Here is an 18,125-nt window from a genome sequence, read left to right on the forward strand (position 1 = left end):
AGGAAGACCTTTTTATGTCTTCTCTGCAGCGTTTTCAAATTTTCACCACTTCTACTGTTGAATCTGCAAGTCAGGTTCCAGAACGTAAGGGCTACACTACCTGGACAGCCATCTCAGAGCAGCCGCGTGCTAAGTGACTGCTTGAGTCACCTGCACAGCATGGTCAGGCTGGATGAAGGCTCAGGCAGGATGGAATAGAACTTCGAAGGCTTTCCCACACTACCCAGAATGGCGCACATATTAAACCTGTATATATTGTTTCTTTCTGGAATTTTCATTCAGTGCTTTTGGGCTGCAGGGAAACCCTAGAAAGTGAAACCAGAGATAAGAGGACTGTTATACAAAGCTGGAACCACTCGCCAAGACTTGACGGAGAAGGAGGTCAAGGACCGCCTCCTTGTTAAAAAAAAAAAAAACAAAAAAAACAACAACAAAAAAAAAAAAACGCGGGGGGGGGGGGGGAGGGGAGGTTTGAGACAGAGTCTTTCTGTGCAGCCCAGGGTGTCCTACCTCCACTTCTAAGAACGATAGTATGACAGGTATGCACTGCCACACCCAGTGTTTTTATTTTTGAGATAGTCTTCAATAGACTCAGGCTTGCTTTGGATTTGAGACTCTCTTTCCTCGGCCTCCCAAGTGTTAGGATTACAAGCCTAGACCACAACGTTCAGCTTTGATCTAAATCTTTTCCTTTTTCTAACTTTCATGTATTTTGTATGAGTACACTGTCGTCGCTGTCTTCAGACTGCACCAGAAGAGGGCATCGGATCCCTCGAAACAGATGGTTGTGAGCCACCATGTAGTTTCTGGGAACTGAACTCCGGGATCTCTCGAAGAGCAATCAGTGCTCTTCACCACTGAGCCATCTCTGCAGCCTCTTGGTTTAAATCTTGATGAAAGGAAGAAGACACAGCAGCGCAGACACAGAGGCTAGGAATTCCTAAGCAACTCAAGGGGCAAGGTTTAAGAAGGAAACCTGGGGGCTGGAGAGGTGACTCAGCAGTTAAGACCGCTGGCTGCTCTTCCAGAGGTCTTGAGTTCAAGTCCCAGCAACCACGTGGTGGCTCACAGCCATCTACAATAGGATCTGGTGCCTTCTGGCATGCAGCTGTGCAGGCAGGCATACATGCAGACAGAACACTTGTACATGAATAAATAGAATTGAAAAAAATAAAAACAAACAAACAAACAAAAAAATCCCAAAGATATAAGCCTGTATAGGCTTCTGGACCTGAACATGGATGATCTTACAGCTGTACTAGGACGTTTGAAACTCTTCCTGTATTAGTCATCGGGTTTTAGAAAGATTTTAGGAGTGCTAGGGACATGTTGCGTTTTAAGGCAACCACAGGTGCACTGATTTAAGAGGGCCTCTCCTAAAAACAAGCATAATTTCCTACTATACAATAAAGGCTTCCCTCCCCTCCTCCGCCCACTGGTCCTCCACTTGACTCACACTTTAGTAAGTGCACGCACACGCAAAATCTAAAACCACTTTTCAAATCTCACCATGTGTATCCCAAGTTGGCCTTAAATTCCCATCCTTAACCACCTCAGAAAACCTCCTGAGTGCTGAGGTTGGTAACAGGCATTTGCCACCTCGTCCAGTTTACAATAAGTTTAAACCACAGGCGTGAGTACTTGGGAATCTCAACATAGAAGTAAGAAGGAAATAGTGGCCGGGCGGTGGTGGCACACGCCTTTAATCCCAGCACTTGGGAGGCAGAGGCAGGCAGATTTCTGAGTTGGAGGCCAGCCTGGTCTACAGAGTGAGTTCCGGGACAGCCAGGGCTACACAGAAAAACCCTGTCTAAAAAAAAAAAAAAAAAAAAAAGAAAGAAAGAAAGAAAGAGTGGATAAAGCTGCCAGGACTTTATAACTTCCTGGAGGTGGCGCGAGCAAGGGGGAGTGAGTCTGAGGGTGGCTGAAAAGAAGAAACAGGAAAGGCTGAAACAGACGTGTTGTGTAAAGTGGGCTAACCAATGACGTAAATCACGAGTTTAGCTCTGCATTTCAATTTGAGAAGTGTTTTTTATCTCCTTTGTTTAGGATGCTCAGAGCAGACAGGGAACATCTGGGGGTGGCTAGGCAGTCCCGGGAACACGTGTGTTTATTTCAGTCTTGGTAGAGTAGAATGACCAAAGAATTTAATTGCTTTTTTCTTTTATCCAAAGGCTGACTAAATTTCAAAAGGGAGACTGGCCATCCTCTCCCAAAGTCGCCCAGCAACATACAACAGAATTTTTCTCTATGTTCTCAGATTAAGAAATTAGAACAGAAATCCTCCAGTTCCCATGGTAACCTCTTATAGGTCACCCTTTCCTTTTCTATTTGGCTTTGAGCAAGAAAACCCTTGATGGGAAACGAGAAGAAACCAGGCTGCTGGGTTGGCTCAAAGGGTAAAGGTGCTTGCAGCCAAGCCTGGCACCGGAGCTCAATCCATGGGACCCACCCAATGGAGAAAAGAACTGAGTCCCACAAGTTGTCCTCTGACCGCCCCCCCCCCCCACCTGCTCACACACCATAGCACGCACAAACACACCAAGAAGTAAACAAAAGTGAAACAGACAAGCAACTTCCAGTCCCATCACAGACGACAGTGCTGCAGAGGACCTGCTAGACCTGCTGAGCAGCTCCATCGGTCCCACCTAAGTCATAGCAAGTTGACTTGTCCTTTAGGAAGTTCACAAGACACAGCCTCACAACAGCTGCAATTCATATATTTGTCTCTTGTGTTTATTTGCCAAATGACTGAGTTGATATCCATTGTTCTAGCACACTGTGTACAGTTCACTCTCATCACTAACCTTTTTTTTTACAATTAAAACAAAATAATCCAGATCCAGCCAGCCGAATGAGTCGGTGGGTAAAGGCACTTGCAGCCAAGCCTGACTCCCTGAGTTCGATTCCAGGGACCAACTTGGTAGAGAGACTTCGCTCCTACAAATTGTTCTCTGATTTCTATGCATTCACTGTGGTTTATATGCCTATCTTTGTGTGTGTGTGTGTGTGTGTGTGTGTGTGTGTGTGTGTGTACCTATGCACAGACACACAGACACGATAAATAAAAATTTCCAGGTGTGATAGTACATGTTTTTTTATCCCAGCATTCAGGAGGCTGAGGCAGGAGGATCTCTGGGAGTTTGAGACCAGCCTGCTCTACAGTGAGTTCCCCGACAACCAGGCTACATAGTGAAACCCTGTCTCAAAAAGAGATTGGGACAAGAGGTTACCATTCTAACTGGGGAGCCAAGAAAGGCTACACACAAAAGGTAGCCTAGGTGAATGTTTCTTGACCAAAAATAAGAGAAGAGGCACTCTGACAAGGAAGACTGCATGATCATGGCAAGGACCCCAGAATCAAGCAACATCAGAGCTGGGTGTAGTGGCAGCACCAGGATCCCAGCACTTGTGAGGCTGAGGCAGGAGGATCCTGAGTAGGAGGCTGATAGTGGCTGTTAGCTGTTATCTCAGACCGCAGCTCAGAACAGACCACTCCAGACCACACAGTTCCAAAGGGGGCAGGTTTATTCGGGAGATAGGGCAAAGGTCGGGGGAAGAAGATGGAAGAAGACGGAAGAAGAGAAATAGAGGCCAGCCATGACCACGTGGAGAGAGAGGAAGAGAAGGGGGGAGGGGACAGAGAGGCAAGAGGGTAAGAGATTAAGAGAGTAAGAGGGAGAGGAGGGGGCAAGCAGCCCCTTCTAGAGTGGGCCAGGCCTACCTGGCTGTGGCCAGGTAATTGTGGGGAGGAGCATCCCTGGCTGTTGCCAGGTAACTGTGGAGGTGGAGTTTAGACAGAATACTGACAGTAGCACTTATTTCTTAGCCTCAGCAACAAAAGTCACGGTTGTTCACAGAGAAACAAAGCGATGTTGTCAAAAGGAAACATGCACTGCTCTTGGTCCCTACTTCTCATGTGCACCGGTGGTACCATCTTCCCGTTCTTGTTTGTTGGTTCGTGTTTTTATTTTGAGACAGGTTTTTTTCATAGCCTGGAACTTGCTCTGTAGTCCTGGTTGGCCCGGCACAAGATCCTTTTGCCTCGGCATCCTAAGGTCTGCGATGGTAGGTGTTTGTTACCACACCTGGTTTCTCACCTTGCTGGTGTTTCGGTCTTTTAATGAGTGAAATAAACATTCCTGACAGCCTGCTCATTTTTCATGCAATGAGTCATGGTTTTACCTCCCCTCCAAAAGCTATCCTTTAAAATTTCACAACACCCAACCCTTTGTGTTGTTACAGTTTCCAGCATGGAGCCAAGAACACAGTGTGCAGGTCGGTCTTGTTTTGTTTTAAGGCAAGGTAGTGCTGTAGTCCGGGTTGGTGTCAAACTCAGGACGCCTGAAACTCATGTACCTCAGCTCCCAAGTGATGGGACTGACTATGGACTATGGCTCAGAGTCTGAGTTTAGTAAAGGCATACTGAATGCAGAGCTGGTAGATAGCCCAGCCAAAAGTACTGCATAAAATCAAATAGCTACACAGGGTTCCCTGGACACGCCCAGCATTATAGAAATTATATCCATCAGCCTGTCTGCCCATTTCCAAAGTCCTTGGCAATTGTTCCTCAAAGGAAAACAGTTAAGAGATGGACGGATAGAGCTGGAGAGGTGGCTCAGTGGTTAAGATTGTTTTTCCAAAGGTCTTGAGTTCAATTCCCAGCAACCACATGGTGGCTCACAACCATCTGTAATGGGATCCGATGCCCTCTTCTGGTGTGTCTGAAGATAGTGAGTGTACTCACTCACATACATAAAATAAATAAATATTTAAAGAGAGACTGAAGTATAACTCAGTGGTAGCTTGTACTCAAGATGTACAAGGCCCTGGGTTCAATCCTCTGCCCACCAAAGGAATAGAACAATGGAACAAAAACAACACTACAGAAGAGACCAAAGTGAAGACGCCCTTCTCAGATCATCATATTAATCATATTAGGAAAGGTTTCGCGGGCCGGGCGCCTTTAATCTCAGCACTTGGGAGGCAGAGGCAGGTGGATTTCTGAGTTTGAGGCCAGCCTGGTCCACAGAGTGAGTTCCAGGACAGCCAGGGCTACACAGAGAAACCCTGTCTCGAAAAACCAAAAAAAAAAAAAAAAAAAAAGAAAGAAAAGAAAAAAAGAAAAGAAAAGAAAAAAAAGGAAAGGTTTTTCAGGAAGTCTACACTGACTTTAAAGGTCAACAGACGAACAGGGCTTCTTTATGTGGAGAGAGAGAGAGAGAGAGAGAGAGAGACAGAGAGACAGAGAGACAGAGAGACAGAGAGACAGAGAGACAGAGAGACAGAAAGAGAGAGAGAGAGGAAATTGCCTAAGTGGTGAGATGTAGTGGACAAAGGCCAGGTGTGCCCTCAGAAAGCATGGCCCACATTGATGACGAGGAAATGAAGCAAGCTGCTTGTCCTCCAATGTGTGAAGTAGACCGGATGGGAAGGACATTAGGGGGGTAGTGTGGCGGTGATTTGGAAACCCCTAGGCGGAGTCTGGTCCTCTTTCACAAGTGGTAAGGAGCCGTGAGAGTTTAGAGCCAAACAGAAAGAGTGTATGTTTAATATTAGCAAGGTGAACTTGACAGCATTTTACGTCGTAGATTAAAGAGGTCAGACATAACACCATAGCCAGGAAGCCACACAGGCAATGAGCTCACTCCAGATATGGTGGTCTGTACCTATGTTCAGTCCCAATTATTTGGATGCTGAGGCAGGAGGATTGCTAGACCTTGCGTCTGTCTCACAGATGCTAGGATTACAGGCCTGTGCCCACACCTGCCCCCACAGTACTGGTATTTGAAGGTGAGAGGACAATATGAATAAACACAATTTTTTTTTATTTTTTGTTTATTTATTTATTTTTGTTTTTCGAGACAGGGTTTCTCTGAATAGCCTTGGTTGTCCTGAAACTCACTCTGTAGACCAGGCTGGCCTCGAACTCAGAAATCCGCCTGCCTCTGCCTCCCGAGTGCTGGGATTAAAGGCGTGCGCCACCACTGCCCTGCAAACACAAATATTATACAAATATGATAGTGTTTAGTATTCTCAATTTTCTCTCGATTCCCCCACGTTTGTGAACTAGATCTTCAGAGTAGGAACTATGTCTCTAACTTCTCTGTGCTGGGCACCGTGTCTGACACAGAAGCTTAGTAATATTTGCTGAGTAAAAAAAGAGAGGGGGGGAGGAGAGAGAAAATATCTTAGTCAGGGTTTCTATTCCTACACAAACATCATGACCAAGAAGCAAGTTGGGGGGGGGGGGGTTATTCAGCTGACACTTCCACATTGCTGTTCATCACCAAAGGAAGTCAGGACTGGAACTCAGGCAGGTCAGGAAGCAGGAGCTGATGCAGAGGCCATGGAGGGATGTTACTTACTGGCTTGCTTCCCCTGACTTGCTCAGCTTGCTTCCTTATAGAACCCAGGACTACCAGCTCAGAGATGGCACCACCCACAATGGGCCCTGCCATCCTTGATCACTAATTGAGAAAATGCCTTACAGCCGGATCTCATGGAGGCATTACCTCAAGGGAGACTCCTTCTCTGTGATAACTCCAGCTTCTGTCAAGTTGACACACAAAACCAGCAAGTACAGAAAATATCTTTCTCGAAGAGGCAGTAAGGGTTTGGAAGGCAGCAGTGGAGTTTGGGTAGAATGGAGAGACTGGTGGTTTCTTTGTTTGTTTGCTTGCTGGTTTGTTTGTTTTTTTCAAGACAGGGTTTCTCTGTGTAGCTTTGGCTCTCTTGAAACTCACTCTGGCCGGGTGGTAGTGGCGTACACCTTTAGTCCCAGCACTTGGGAGGCAGAGGCAGGCGAATTTCTGAGTTTGAAGCCAGCCTGGTCTACAGAGTGAGTTCCAGGACAGCCAGGGCTACACAGAGAAACCCTGTCTCGAAAAACAAAAAAAAAGAAAAAAAGAAAAAAAAACATAAAAAAGAAAAGAAAGAAAAAAAAAGAAAAAGAAACTCACTCTGTAGAGCAGGCTGGCCTCAAACTCAGAAATCCCTCTGCCTCAGCCTCCCAAGTGCTGGAATTAAAGGCTCCTGACTGGATAATGTTTCTGGAAAGCCTCTGATCAGTGGCTGAACAGTGCCCTGTGGCTGGGACCCACTAAGGCACTTAGAGTGAAGTGATTTGGAACCTCTGTGTCCAGAAATGTGCCTGGGAGATCCACACACGATTCTGTGCTTACTGCGGGGGGCCACTCTGTATATCTGGAATGCTCTCCCCTTCTCCACTCTCATCCGAATCATCAGATTCAAATACCACCAACTTTCCCAGCACTTTCTTCTCGCTAAGTTCTGAGTAAACCCAAATAAATGTATTCTGGGTCTGGAATTTGCTCCTTGCTAATCTCACTCGATTGTAATTGAAATCAAGAGGAGTGGTTTTTGCACGTCTGGTTGGAAACAACTGTCCCTTGTTTGCTGAGTTCTTACTGAACTGGGCATCGGTGCTGCAGTTAGAGGACTGGGTTTTGGTCGACTCAATCAGGAAAGGACTTCAGGCTGATAGGCAGGCGGTATGCACTGACTAATAAGGAATTGTTTTCTTCTCTTAGGGAAATCTAAAATGTGTTTTCACTAACTGGGAAAAAAAAACAAATACTCCAAGCTCACATGTTTTGTGGAAGAAATGTGATTTTTTTTCTCTCTCCAAGTAACTTTCTCTCTCTCTCTCTCTCTCTCTCTCTCTCTCTCTCTCAAGATTTATTTATCTTTATGGTACGCTTGCATGTATATCTGTGTGAGAGTGTCAGGTCCCTGGAACTGTAGTTACAGACAGTTGTGATCAGTGAGTTCGTGTGGGTGAGGAGAATTGAACCCTTGTCCTTTGCACAAACAGCCAATTCTCTTAACTGCTGAGCCATCTCTTCAGCATCCCAAGTAACTTATTCTTATCCATGGAGAAAACAAATGAGGAGGGGGATGGGAAAAGGAAGCAAAGCCGACCCTCAAGCTAGGCCTCAGTTCTAATCCTTAAGAGTTCAGTTTGGGCCGGGCGGTGGTGGCGCACGCCTTTAATCCCAGCACTTGGGAGGCAGAGGCAGGTGGATTTCTGAGTTTGAGGCCAGCCTGAAAATTCAGTTTGACTGGGTTTTCAATGTTTTAACAGTTTTATTTGCTTGCTCACTCACTTGTTCACTTATTTCCTCGGTGTGGGTGGGTGTTGGGGGCGGGGTGTTGGCATTATGGCCTGCTATTACATGAGTGCGCGCAAGGTTCCTCTTGTTTGACCAGCAACCTCTTTGCCGACGGAACCCTCCATCTCTCCAGCCTCGATTCTCAGCTTTTGCAAGAACATAACATATTATGGGCACTGACTGGCAAGATAACTCGCCTGGTAAAGGTGATAAGCCCAGTGATCTGAATTCCATGTGGTAGAAGGAGAAAATTGATCTCCATAGGCTGTCGTCCGGCCTCCACATGCTAGTGTACACACCGCACACACACACAAGCTAGATAACATTTAAAAATTATTTTTCAAAGATTGATTTATTTATTTTATCGATGTGAGTACACTCGCTATCTTCAGACACATGAGAAGAGGGCATCAGATCCCATTACAGATGGCTGTGAGCCACCGTGTGGTTGCTGGGGATTGAATTCAGGACCTCTGGAAGAGCAGCCGGTGTTCTTAACCGCTAAGCCACCTCTCTAGTCCCTAAAAGTATTTTTTAAAACATTATTTTTCTTCATTTTTATCTGCTCCATTTCTAAATCTTCTGGGAAAGCTATTAATAAGTAAAAATAAATTTAAGAGCAAAAAGGAAGAACAGAGATATCTGTGGAAGAAGGACATATAACTGCAAACCCCACACTTAACTTTGAAGGTGGTGATAGGGTAAGATCATCCTCAACCTGCCTCCCTCCCCTCTCCTCTCCTCTCCTCTCCTCTCCTCTCCTCTCCTCTCCCCTCCCCTCCCCTCCCCTCCCCTCCCCTCCCCTCCCCTCCCCTCCCCTCCCCTCCTCCTCCTCCTCCTCCTCCTCCTCCTCCTCCTCCTCCTCCTCCTCCTCTTCTTCTTTCTCTTTCTCTCTCTCTCTCTCTCTCTCTCTCTCTCTCTCTCTCTCTCTCTCTCCTTCTCTCCTCCTTCTCCCTCTCCCTTTCTCTTGTTTTTCAAGACAGGGTATCTCTGTGTACCCCTGCCTGTCAAGGAACTTGCTTGGTAAACCAGGCTGGCCTCCATCTCAGAGATCTGCTTGCCTCTGCCTCCCCAGTGCTGGGATTAAAGATGTGTGCCTGGCTGTTGGAGACCCCCATCTCAACAACAGAGACGGATGCTCTGCTGCCTGTCTGTGGAATGGGCATAATAACAACCCGTGGTGGGGAGGAGAACGAATGTGATGAGACAGTATGACAAAGCGACTAGGGGTGGGGGTTGGAGAGAGCGAGTGCGCGCATGCGCACTACACTCTGAAGAGCCGGCATTCAACTGGTAGAAGAACGGGGAAGAGAAAGCTGTGGAAGGGCGTTTCCCCTCCTGATTCTCTAGCCTAAGGCAAGCACTGGTAACCTCAACTGCTAACCTTCGAGAAACTCTGTGCTCGGTGTATGTGCGGCTGTACACATTCAAGCCACCCAAAATGGCCTTCTGAGTATTCAACGAAGTAGTTCAGACTTTTTATAAATAAACGCTGCACAGGCCCTGTGTGGTGGTGCAGACCTTTTGCCCAGCACTGCCCCAGGCGAGGCAGGGGAGTTTCTGAGTTTGAGACTGGCCTGCTCTACATAGTGAGTTCCAGGCTGGCCCGGAAGCTGTGCTGGGATAACAGATGTGCACCACCACACCTGGCCTTCTCCTCATCTTGACAGCAGAACGAGAAGGTCGAGTCCCACCTTTTGCCTCTGCCTCTGTCTCCTCAGGTTATTACGTATTCCAGTCGTCATGTCTACAATAACTTGACAGAGGAGCAGAAGGGCCGAGTGGCCTTCGCTTCCAACTTCCTGGCAGGAGATGCCTCCCTGCAGATTGAGCCTCTGAAACCCAGTGATGAAGGCAGATACACCTGCAAGGTGAAGAATTCAGGGCGCTATGTCTGGAGCCATGTCATCTTAAAAGTGCTAGGTAAAGTAGGACCCCAAAATAAATGCCTGTGTCGTGTGTGTGTGTGTGTGTGTGTGTGTGTGTGTGTGTGTGTGGCCTTGGCTATCCTGGAACTTGCTCTGTAGAAATCCAACTTGCCTCTGCCTCCTGAGTGCTTGACTTAAAAGCATGCTCCACCATCACCCGGCAATTCCTGAATCTTAAGAGTTGTCCATGAGGCACACATAGCTGCAAATGGTAAAATCACCTTTGCAGTTCTTTGTAGTGTGCACTTAGACATCACCACAAAGAAGTGTTTATGCTCAGATTTTAGCTATGATGAGAGAAGAAAACACAAGTATAGCTTTCTTTTTTTAACCGTATTTTATTCAGTGTGTGCTTCAGTGTGTTCGCTATTAGACCTCGTGCAAAGGTCAGAGGTCAACTTTCAGGCGTCCCTTCTTTCTTTCCACTATTGGTTCTGGGATCGAACTCAGGCAAGTGTCTCTACCCACCGAGCCATATCCATGGCCCGTAATTATGATTCTCCCATGGTAGCTCGTTATGAAAGTCAAATACCCTCTAAGACTCACTGTCTTTTGAATATTACACTGAGCTCAGGGTATGTGCGGCTGAACACGTCCAAGCCAACCAAAATGGAGTCCTTCTGAGTATTTAACAAAGTAGTTCAGACTTTTTATAAATAAACGCTGCGCAGGCCCTGTGTGGTGGTGCAGACCTTTTGCCCCAGCACTGCCCCCAGGCGGGGCAGGTGAGTGAGTTCGAGACTGGCCTGGTCTTACAAACTACTGACCATTTATCCTTGTTTCGATATCAGTAAAATTATAGGTAACTTTCCGAAAATGTCCCCATAAATAGCAGTGTCTGTCTTTTCTGAGTCACTGCAGGTTCCAGTGCTGCTAGTAGCAGCTGGGGGGGCGGAGGATGCTGGTCCTAGGGAGAGGGATGGAGGTGAAGGTGATCAGGGATCCAGGAGGTGAAGCATGGCTGGATGAATTTCAACTCAAAACTGAATAAAGTCAGGCACGGCAGAGAACTGAATAAAACGCTAGGTTCGGTATAGTTTCCTATACTGGTATCTGGAGACTCTCTTGACTGATCCGTCGTAAATCTTTTTCTACCAGTGAGACCATCCAAGCCCAAGTGTGAGCTGGAAGGAGAGCCGACCGAAGGAAGTGACCTGACGCTGCAGTGCGAGTCTGCCTCCGGAACAAAGCCCATTGTGTATTATTGGCAGCGAATCAGGGAGAAGGAGGGGGAGGATGAACACCTGCCACCCAAATCTAGAATTGGTAAGTCATCGCCCTGTCAATCTGCCGGGCCAAAAGTATAATAACGGCGTCCACAAATTCCAAATCTTCCTTGTCAGAAGCTCACCAGATGCCCTGGGGTACGCTGCTGAATCTCGTGCGTGCGTGCGTGCGTGCGTGCGTGCGTGCGTGCGTGCGTGGTTGACGTTGGCTTGGTTTGAGTGGGAGATTTGGGGTTTTGAGGCAGGGTCTCATACGGCAGTATGTCCTAGTTTTCTTTTCTGTTGTTGTGATAGAACAGTAGGAAGAAAAGCAACTAAAAGGCCGGGCAGTGGTGGCGCACGCCTTTAATCCCAGCACTTGGGAGGCAGAGGCAGGTGGATTTCTGAGTTTGAGGCCAGCCTGGTCTACAGAGTGAGTTCCAGGACAGCCAGGGCTATACAGAGAAACCCTGTCTTGAAAAAAACCAAAAAACAAAAAAAAGAAAAGTAACTAAAAGAGGAAAGTGTTCCAGGTCATGGTCCATCTTTGAGAGAAGTCAGACAGGAAGGCAAGAACCTGGAGAGACAGGAACCATTGACAGACACTACTTTCTCTCTCTCTCTCTCTCTCTCTCTCTCTCTCTCTCTCTCTCTCTCTCTCTCTCTCTCTCTCTCTGTCTCTCTCTCGTGCTGGGCTTACATCATGCACGAATTACCCCATGCCCAGTGTGAACCTCTCTTGCTGTTATTGTTTAGTTTTTTTTTTTTTTTTTGGTTTTTCGAGACAGGGTTTTTCTGTGTAGCCCTGGCTGTCCTGGAACTCACTCTGTAGACCAGGCTGGCCTCGAACTCAGAAATCCGCCTGCCTCTGCCTCCCAAGTGCTGGGATTAAAGGCGTGTGCCACCACCGCCCGGCGTTTTTTTTTTTTTGTTTGTTTGTTTGTTTGTTTGTTTGTTTGTTTGTTTTTTTTGAGACAGGATGTCGTGAAGCCCAGGCTGGCGCCGAACTTGCTACATAGCTAAGGATAGTCTTGAAATCTGGATCGTCCTGTCTCTGTCTCCCAATTGCTGGGATTATAGGGATTTAACAACGTGACTGGGTTGCTGTCAAACCTCTTGAATTTCATTTTTCATTTGTAAACTGGGACCATAATAACAACAAAACCCATTTCTTTCTTCAAATGGCACGGAAATGAGAGGGTGAGGGAAACTCTAAGTTTACTCTTTTAGTACCACTAAATGTTCTCCATCTTTTTTTTTTTTTCTTCTTCTTCTGGTTCAAGACCTAGGACCTGGTACAGGCCCCCTCCTCCACAGACTCTCAGGAAGTTGCCCAGAATAGCCTTGAGCTCACTTTACCGGGCGATGCTATATATGCCCCAGCCTCCCAAACAGCTACAGGGCCTTTGTTGCCAATCTTTTGTAGCTCCCGAGGATGCATAACAATTTAAAATAATATCTCCCCGTTTCCCATGCTCCAAAACAGGATCTGTTCTGGTCAGTTCGTCCCATCAAACCGCTCGACATCACAGGTCTGTGACACTCAACAGTAAACAGTGGAGATGCTGCTGTGGACCGGATTTACCATCTCTGTTTGTGCTTCTATAGATTACAACAACCCTGGGCGAGTGCTGCTGCAGAATCTCACCATGGCCTCCTCTGGGCTCTACCAGTGCACAGCAGGCAACGAGGCTGGGAAGGAGAGCTGTGTGGTACGGGTGACTGTACAGTGTGAGTATCTCGGGGTTGTCTAGCACTCTGCCACTGAGCTAAACCCGCCACCTTCCAATAATGACTTTTTGGTTGTTTGGTTTAAAATTCATATTGCTACACTGCAGTTTAGTATAAGATGTTTTAATCGCGAATAAAAGTAAGGTCAAGGTCAAAGTCTTTATTTCCAGAAGACCATTTAATGATTTTTGTCTGGGTGTAGAGTCGCCTATGTGAATTAGCCAGTCCTCTGGACTAGAACCGAACTACACAGCTGGGAATTTGGTTCAATGGGATAACATTTACGTGGGTAGCTCCCTCGGTAGGATGCCACCACCACTACCAACACACACACACACACACACACACACACACACACACACACACACGAAAGTGTGCCCATACACATACAGAAAGGGCGACTGGGGTGAGTTTAGAGATACACACATAATCCTCAAGCTTAGAAGGTGAACCAGGTAATCAGGAATTGAAGGTCATTCCCCACTATACACAGAAGTTTAGAGCTATTCAAAGCTACATAAAAGCCTATCTCAAAAAAAAAAAAAAAATTAAAACAAAAAAGTAGGGTCAGGAGTTTTGATACATCCTGTAATCCTAGCTCTAGGGACAGGAAGAGAGTGAATTTGATGCCTACTTGAGCTACTTGGTAATATCATTTTTCTTTTCATTTTTTTTTTTTTTAAGGAAAGGAAAGAGCCAGGTGTAGTGGTATACTCCTTTAATCCTAGCATTTAAGAGGCAGAAGCAGGTGGATCTCTGAGTTTGAGGCCAGCCTGGTCTACATAGTGAGTTCCAGGACAGCCAGGGCTACATACCAAAACCCTGTTTCCAAACAAACAAGCAGGCTAGAGAGATAGCTCAGCAGTTGAGAACACTGACTGCTCTTCCAGAGGTCCTGAGTTCAATTCCCAGCAACCACATGGTGGCTCACAGCCATCTGTAATGGGATCTGATGGCCTCTTCTGGTGTGTCTGAAGAGAGCAATGGTGAATACATTAAATAAATAAATAAATCTTTAAAAAAAACCAAACAAGCAAAGTAAATAAATAAATATGCCAAGGGAGAAAAACAATCAATAGCCTTAACCAGCTCCAAAGCAAAATATCTTCAGGGGTGAAATAGCAGCACTTCCATTTTGGGGACTACTAAACACTGTTTCAAATAAAAGACAGCATAAACCAAGTTATAAAACAAAACCAACCTGAATATCTATCTCAATTTCTATGGAACAAATTACCCCAAATTTAATGGACTTAAAGGTTTTTAATTCTCAGTTTCTGCAAGTGGCCTAGCTGAGAAGTCAGGCTCACTGTCTCCTCAGGAGAGGCCACACAGAGCATCTTCTGTACTGCATACATGTAGGACCTGGATACTGGAGGCTAGCCCTCTAAAATGGCTCCCAGTGGCTGCTGGGTGTAGGCCTTCTTTCTTCACATAGGCTGTCTACAAATTCACAGCTGGCTTCCCTCATATTGAACATCTGAGAAAGCGTGATCCAAGAGTTCAAGCCCAGACTGAGCTTCTTGATGAGATATGGCCCAAAACGGGCATTTGAAATCTAGAGACTTGAGAATGAAGAACTGCACCGATTTTGTATAGCCAAAGTCTCAGATGTGACCTGCTGTCACTTCTGATCACCTCTGTGCTTCATTTACAAGTGAGTCAAGGGCTGAGAGTGTTCAGCAGATAGAGGCTCTTTGGCTCCAAAAGGTCTATGCCCAGGACTCACGTGGTAGAAAGAACCAACTTCCTTTAGTTGTCCTGTGACAGCCACATGAGAGTACGGGGACATGTGCCTACCCAGCACCACCCCACCCCACCACACATGCTGCACACAAAATAAAGAAGTAAAGGTAGCTAGAAACCAACCAACCAACCAAACACTGCCTCATCACTTAATGAAAGAAAGAACTGTTAAGATGTTAAAACTGGTCCAAAGGCCACTTGAGACATTAGATTAGGGACATGGACACTTTAACTCGGAGATTGTGAAGATCGCTAGGGCAGGCAGCAAAATAGTTAATATTCTACAAAATCTGTGATTTCTGTGGTCACCTATTTAACTGGAATAGGAGTCTTTCTGCCGTACAGAGGCCTGTTAAGTTGTCATCATTGAGTTACAAATTGTCAAGTACCCTACTTCCATCCTTCCAAGTATCAGTTGTCTTAGAAATTTAACAAGGTCTTCACTGAAAAAGCATGAGCTGGCTTTCATGTCAACCAAACATCTGCCCTATCGTGTTAGTAAAAGTGAAAAAAAAAAAATCAGGACCAACTGTGTATGGAAGCTCCTAAAGTAATCTCAAAGTCAGGAAGATCATGGATTCAAAGTCAGTCTGGTCCTGTCTTTTGTATTTCGATTCAAACACTGCTTTCCCAAACTGAGACCCTAATCCCCTATCCTCCTTCCAAATTGCCAGTCACCCACTTTTGCCCTCACATGTGCACTGTGTGAAATTATCTGCATAATAACTTTCCCAGCCCATTTTATCACATGAACCAAGACAGATTTAGTCACTAAAACCTGACCAAACTAGCAAAGTGGTTCAGTAACTTCAGCTTGCAAGAATATGGAAAGGCACAGTCACATGAGAGGGTCGCAGGGCTGGGGGGTGGGGGGTTGGCTGGAGGCCATCCTGTCCTGGGCTTCCAGAGTGCATGAATCTCTGAGCTTATGTTTGACATTACTTCTGTCTGTGCTTCTGAGGAAACAGATGTGCAGAGCATTGGCATGGTGGCAGGAGCAGTGACAGGCATAGTGGCGGGAGCCCTGCTCATTTTCCTCCTGATATGGCTGCTGATACGGAAGAAAAGCAAAGACAGATACGAGGAAGAAGACAGACCTAATGAAATCCGGTAAACTTCCCTGTTTGTCCAAACTCCCTTTACAGGCCGATTCCATAGCCACCAGTCAATATAAACATGCCTGAGGTCCTCTGTACTACTAATCTCTTCAAAGGGCTGTCCTGCCAAATAGAAAATTACAGTCTAGGGACAGAAGATATGATTCACTTTATTGGGAAACTGTCCTTGTCCTGGCTTGCTTTCTGTTGCTATGGCAAACAGCATGACCAAAAGCAGCCTGGGGAGAAAAGGGTTTATTTCCTCTTAGAGCTTACAGTCCATTACAAAGGGAAAGCAGGATAGGAATTCAAGGCAGGAACCTGAGGGTGCCAACTAAGCAGAGGCCATGGGGGGAGGGGGGATGCTGCTTACTGGCTTGCTCCTCAAGGCTTGCTCAGCCTGCTTTCTGATAGAACCCAGCATGGCCTTCTCAGGAGTGGTTCCACCTGCAGTGAGCCGTACCCTCAGACAGTCATCATTAATCCGGAAAAATGCCCCACAGACTCACCAACCAGCCACTCCTCTCTCCCGATGACTCTAGCTTGTGTCATGCTAACAACCAACCAGCATAATTCTCAGCTTTACCTCTGATTCACTTCCACTTAGCAAGGGGGGATAATAAAAAGGATATAAACCCACAGGACATGAAAGGGTTTAAGTACACAAACCCCCAAATCAAAGCAATTCTATCTAGACCGGCTCCGGTTGAGCTGTATCCTCCTGGTGCAACTGGCTGAACCTCTCTCTGGCAGTCGCTCAACAAACATTTTCCTAAACTGAGCATTAAGTCTTATGAAACAAGGAACTACTCAGTTCCTTAACTAACTGCCCTGGCCGTTCTAAAGTTTATCTCTGCTGTCTGTTCATTTTTCCCTTTCAGAGAAGACGCCGAAGCCCCACGAGCCCGCCTTGTGAAGCCTGGCTCCTCTTCCTCAGGCTCCCGGAGCTCACGCTCTGGCTCCTCCTCCACCCGCTCCACCGGGAACAGTGCCTCCAGAAGCCAGCGGACGCTGTCGAGTGAAGCAGCGCCGCAGCCGGGGCTAGCCCCCCAGGCATACAGCCTAATAGGACCAGAAGTGAGAGGTTCTGAACCAAAGAAAGTCCACCATACGACCCTGACCAAAGCAGAAACCACACTCAGCACAATGCCCAGCCAGAGCAAAGCCTTCCAAACTGTCTGACTTAGAGCGGACCTGACTTGCACTTCCCCGACAGTCAGGATCTTAGGCTAGCCCCTGGACCTCGTCCACCAGCCACGCAAGCCCCTCAGCCAGATAAGCTCTCACTTAAGTAGCTACAGAAATGGCACTGACCACTTCTGATGAGCACTTCTTATATAGGATACCAAACAAACACAAGGATGGGAACTGACCATCTATCTGTAAAAAGGCACCTTCACTGTGCCTTCAGACAGACAGAGCGGGGAGGGAGGGGCCCAAGCTTATTTGGTGAAAATAAGGGAACGGTGAGGCTGCACACACCTGAAACATCTTACCTAGGATCTTGCAAGTCACCGCGGTGAAGAAGAAGCAGGAATCTCATAGATCAATTTTCTACTCATTTCTGCAAATTTATTGGATTGGTGTGATTTATTCAGATAGTCAAAACAGAAGCCCACGCCTTATGATACATATACCTATCTGCAACATGTACTGGGAGAACTACGTTTAAGAAATTCACATTAAAAAAAAAAAAAAAAAAAAAAAGAAGGAAACACATTTTTTTTCCTACCTTGACTTGACTTCTTGTGTCATAAGGTTTGAAATGGTTTGAACGTTAATTGGGGGAGAATTTGAAACGGTGGGAGACAGAGAAAAGTGTTTTTCTCTTACCTCATCCACAGCCAATCTTCCTACTTCCGTGGAACCCTAAAATAATAGCTAAGGGGGGAGTCCAACCAAGATGGGATGTGATTCTCTGAAGAGGTTTCCATCTTGACATTCAGAGGATCGCCAACAGAGATCAAAACTACCCTCCCGGGTCAGTTGTGGCTCGTTTCTCCAATTTGACTGACTCCCCTAAAGACTTCTCTGCTGGATGTTTCTAGAAGAAACAAATACTCACTACATGTCACTTAATGAATGTCCTTAGGGACAGTCCTCTAGAGAAAGTCTCTCAGGGATGTTCAAAGATCCCCTTGCATAGCACTTCCTGCTCCTCTTTCTGGGAATACATGAATCCAGAATTTCAAGCCTGTTCGGAATAGAGAGAGAGAGTAGTAGACCTTTCTCTCAGTAGGTCAAAGGACATTTGATACTGACCCAAAACTTGGCGATTCTCCC

At 46.4% G+C, this 18,125-nt stretch overlaps 1 protein-coding gene across 1 annotated transcript in view; it reads left to right on the plus strand.

The window, feature by feature from the left end:
• Clmp (CXADR like cell adhesion molecule) overlaps positions 1–17,549 on the plus strand; it is a 105,724-nt gene extending 88,175 nt beyond the window's left edge. The window contains exons 3-7 of the mRNA XM_076924780.1: positions 9,857–10,058; positions 11,162–11,329; positions 12,877–12,999; positions 15,714–15,855; positions 16,724–17,549. Coding sequence (XP_076780895.1) covers positions 9,857–10,058; positions 11,162–11,329; positions 12,877–12,999; positions 15,714–15,855; positions 16,724–17,024 — 936 coding nt within the window. The 3' untranslated portion in view covers positions 17,025–17,549. The remainder of the gene's footprint in view (positions 1–9,856; positions 10,059–11,161; positions 11,330–12,876; positions 13,000–15,713; positions 15,856–16,723) is intronic.
• Positions 17,550–18,125: the final 576 nt, after the last annotated feature.

This window comes from Arvicanthis niloticus, chromosome 26 (assembly GCF_011762505.2).
Source record: "Arvicanthis niloticus isolate mArvNil1 chromosome 26, mArvNil1.pat.X, whole genome shotgun sequence".
NCBI lineage: Eukaryota > Metazoa > Chordata > Mammalia > Rodentia > Muridae > Arvicanthis > Arvicanthis niloticus.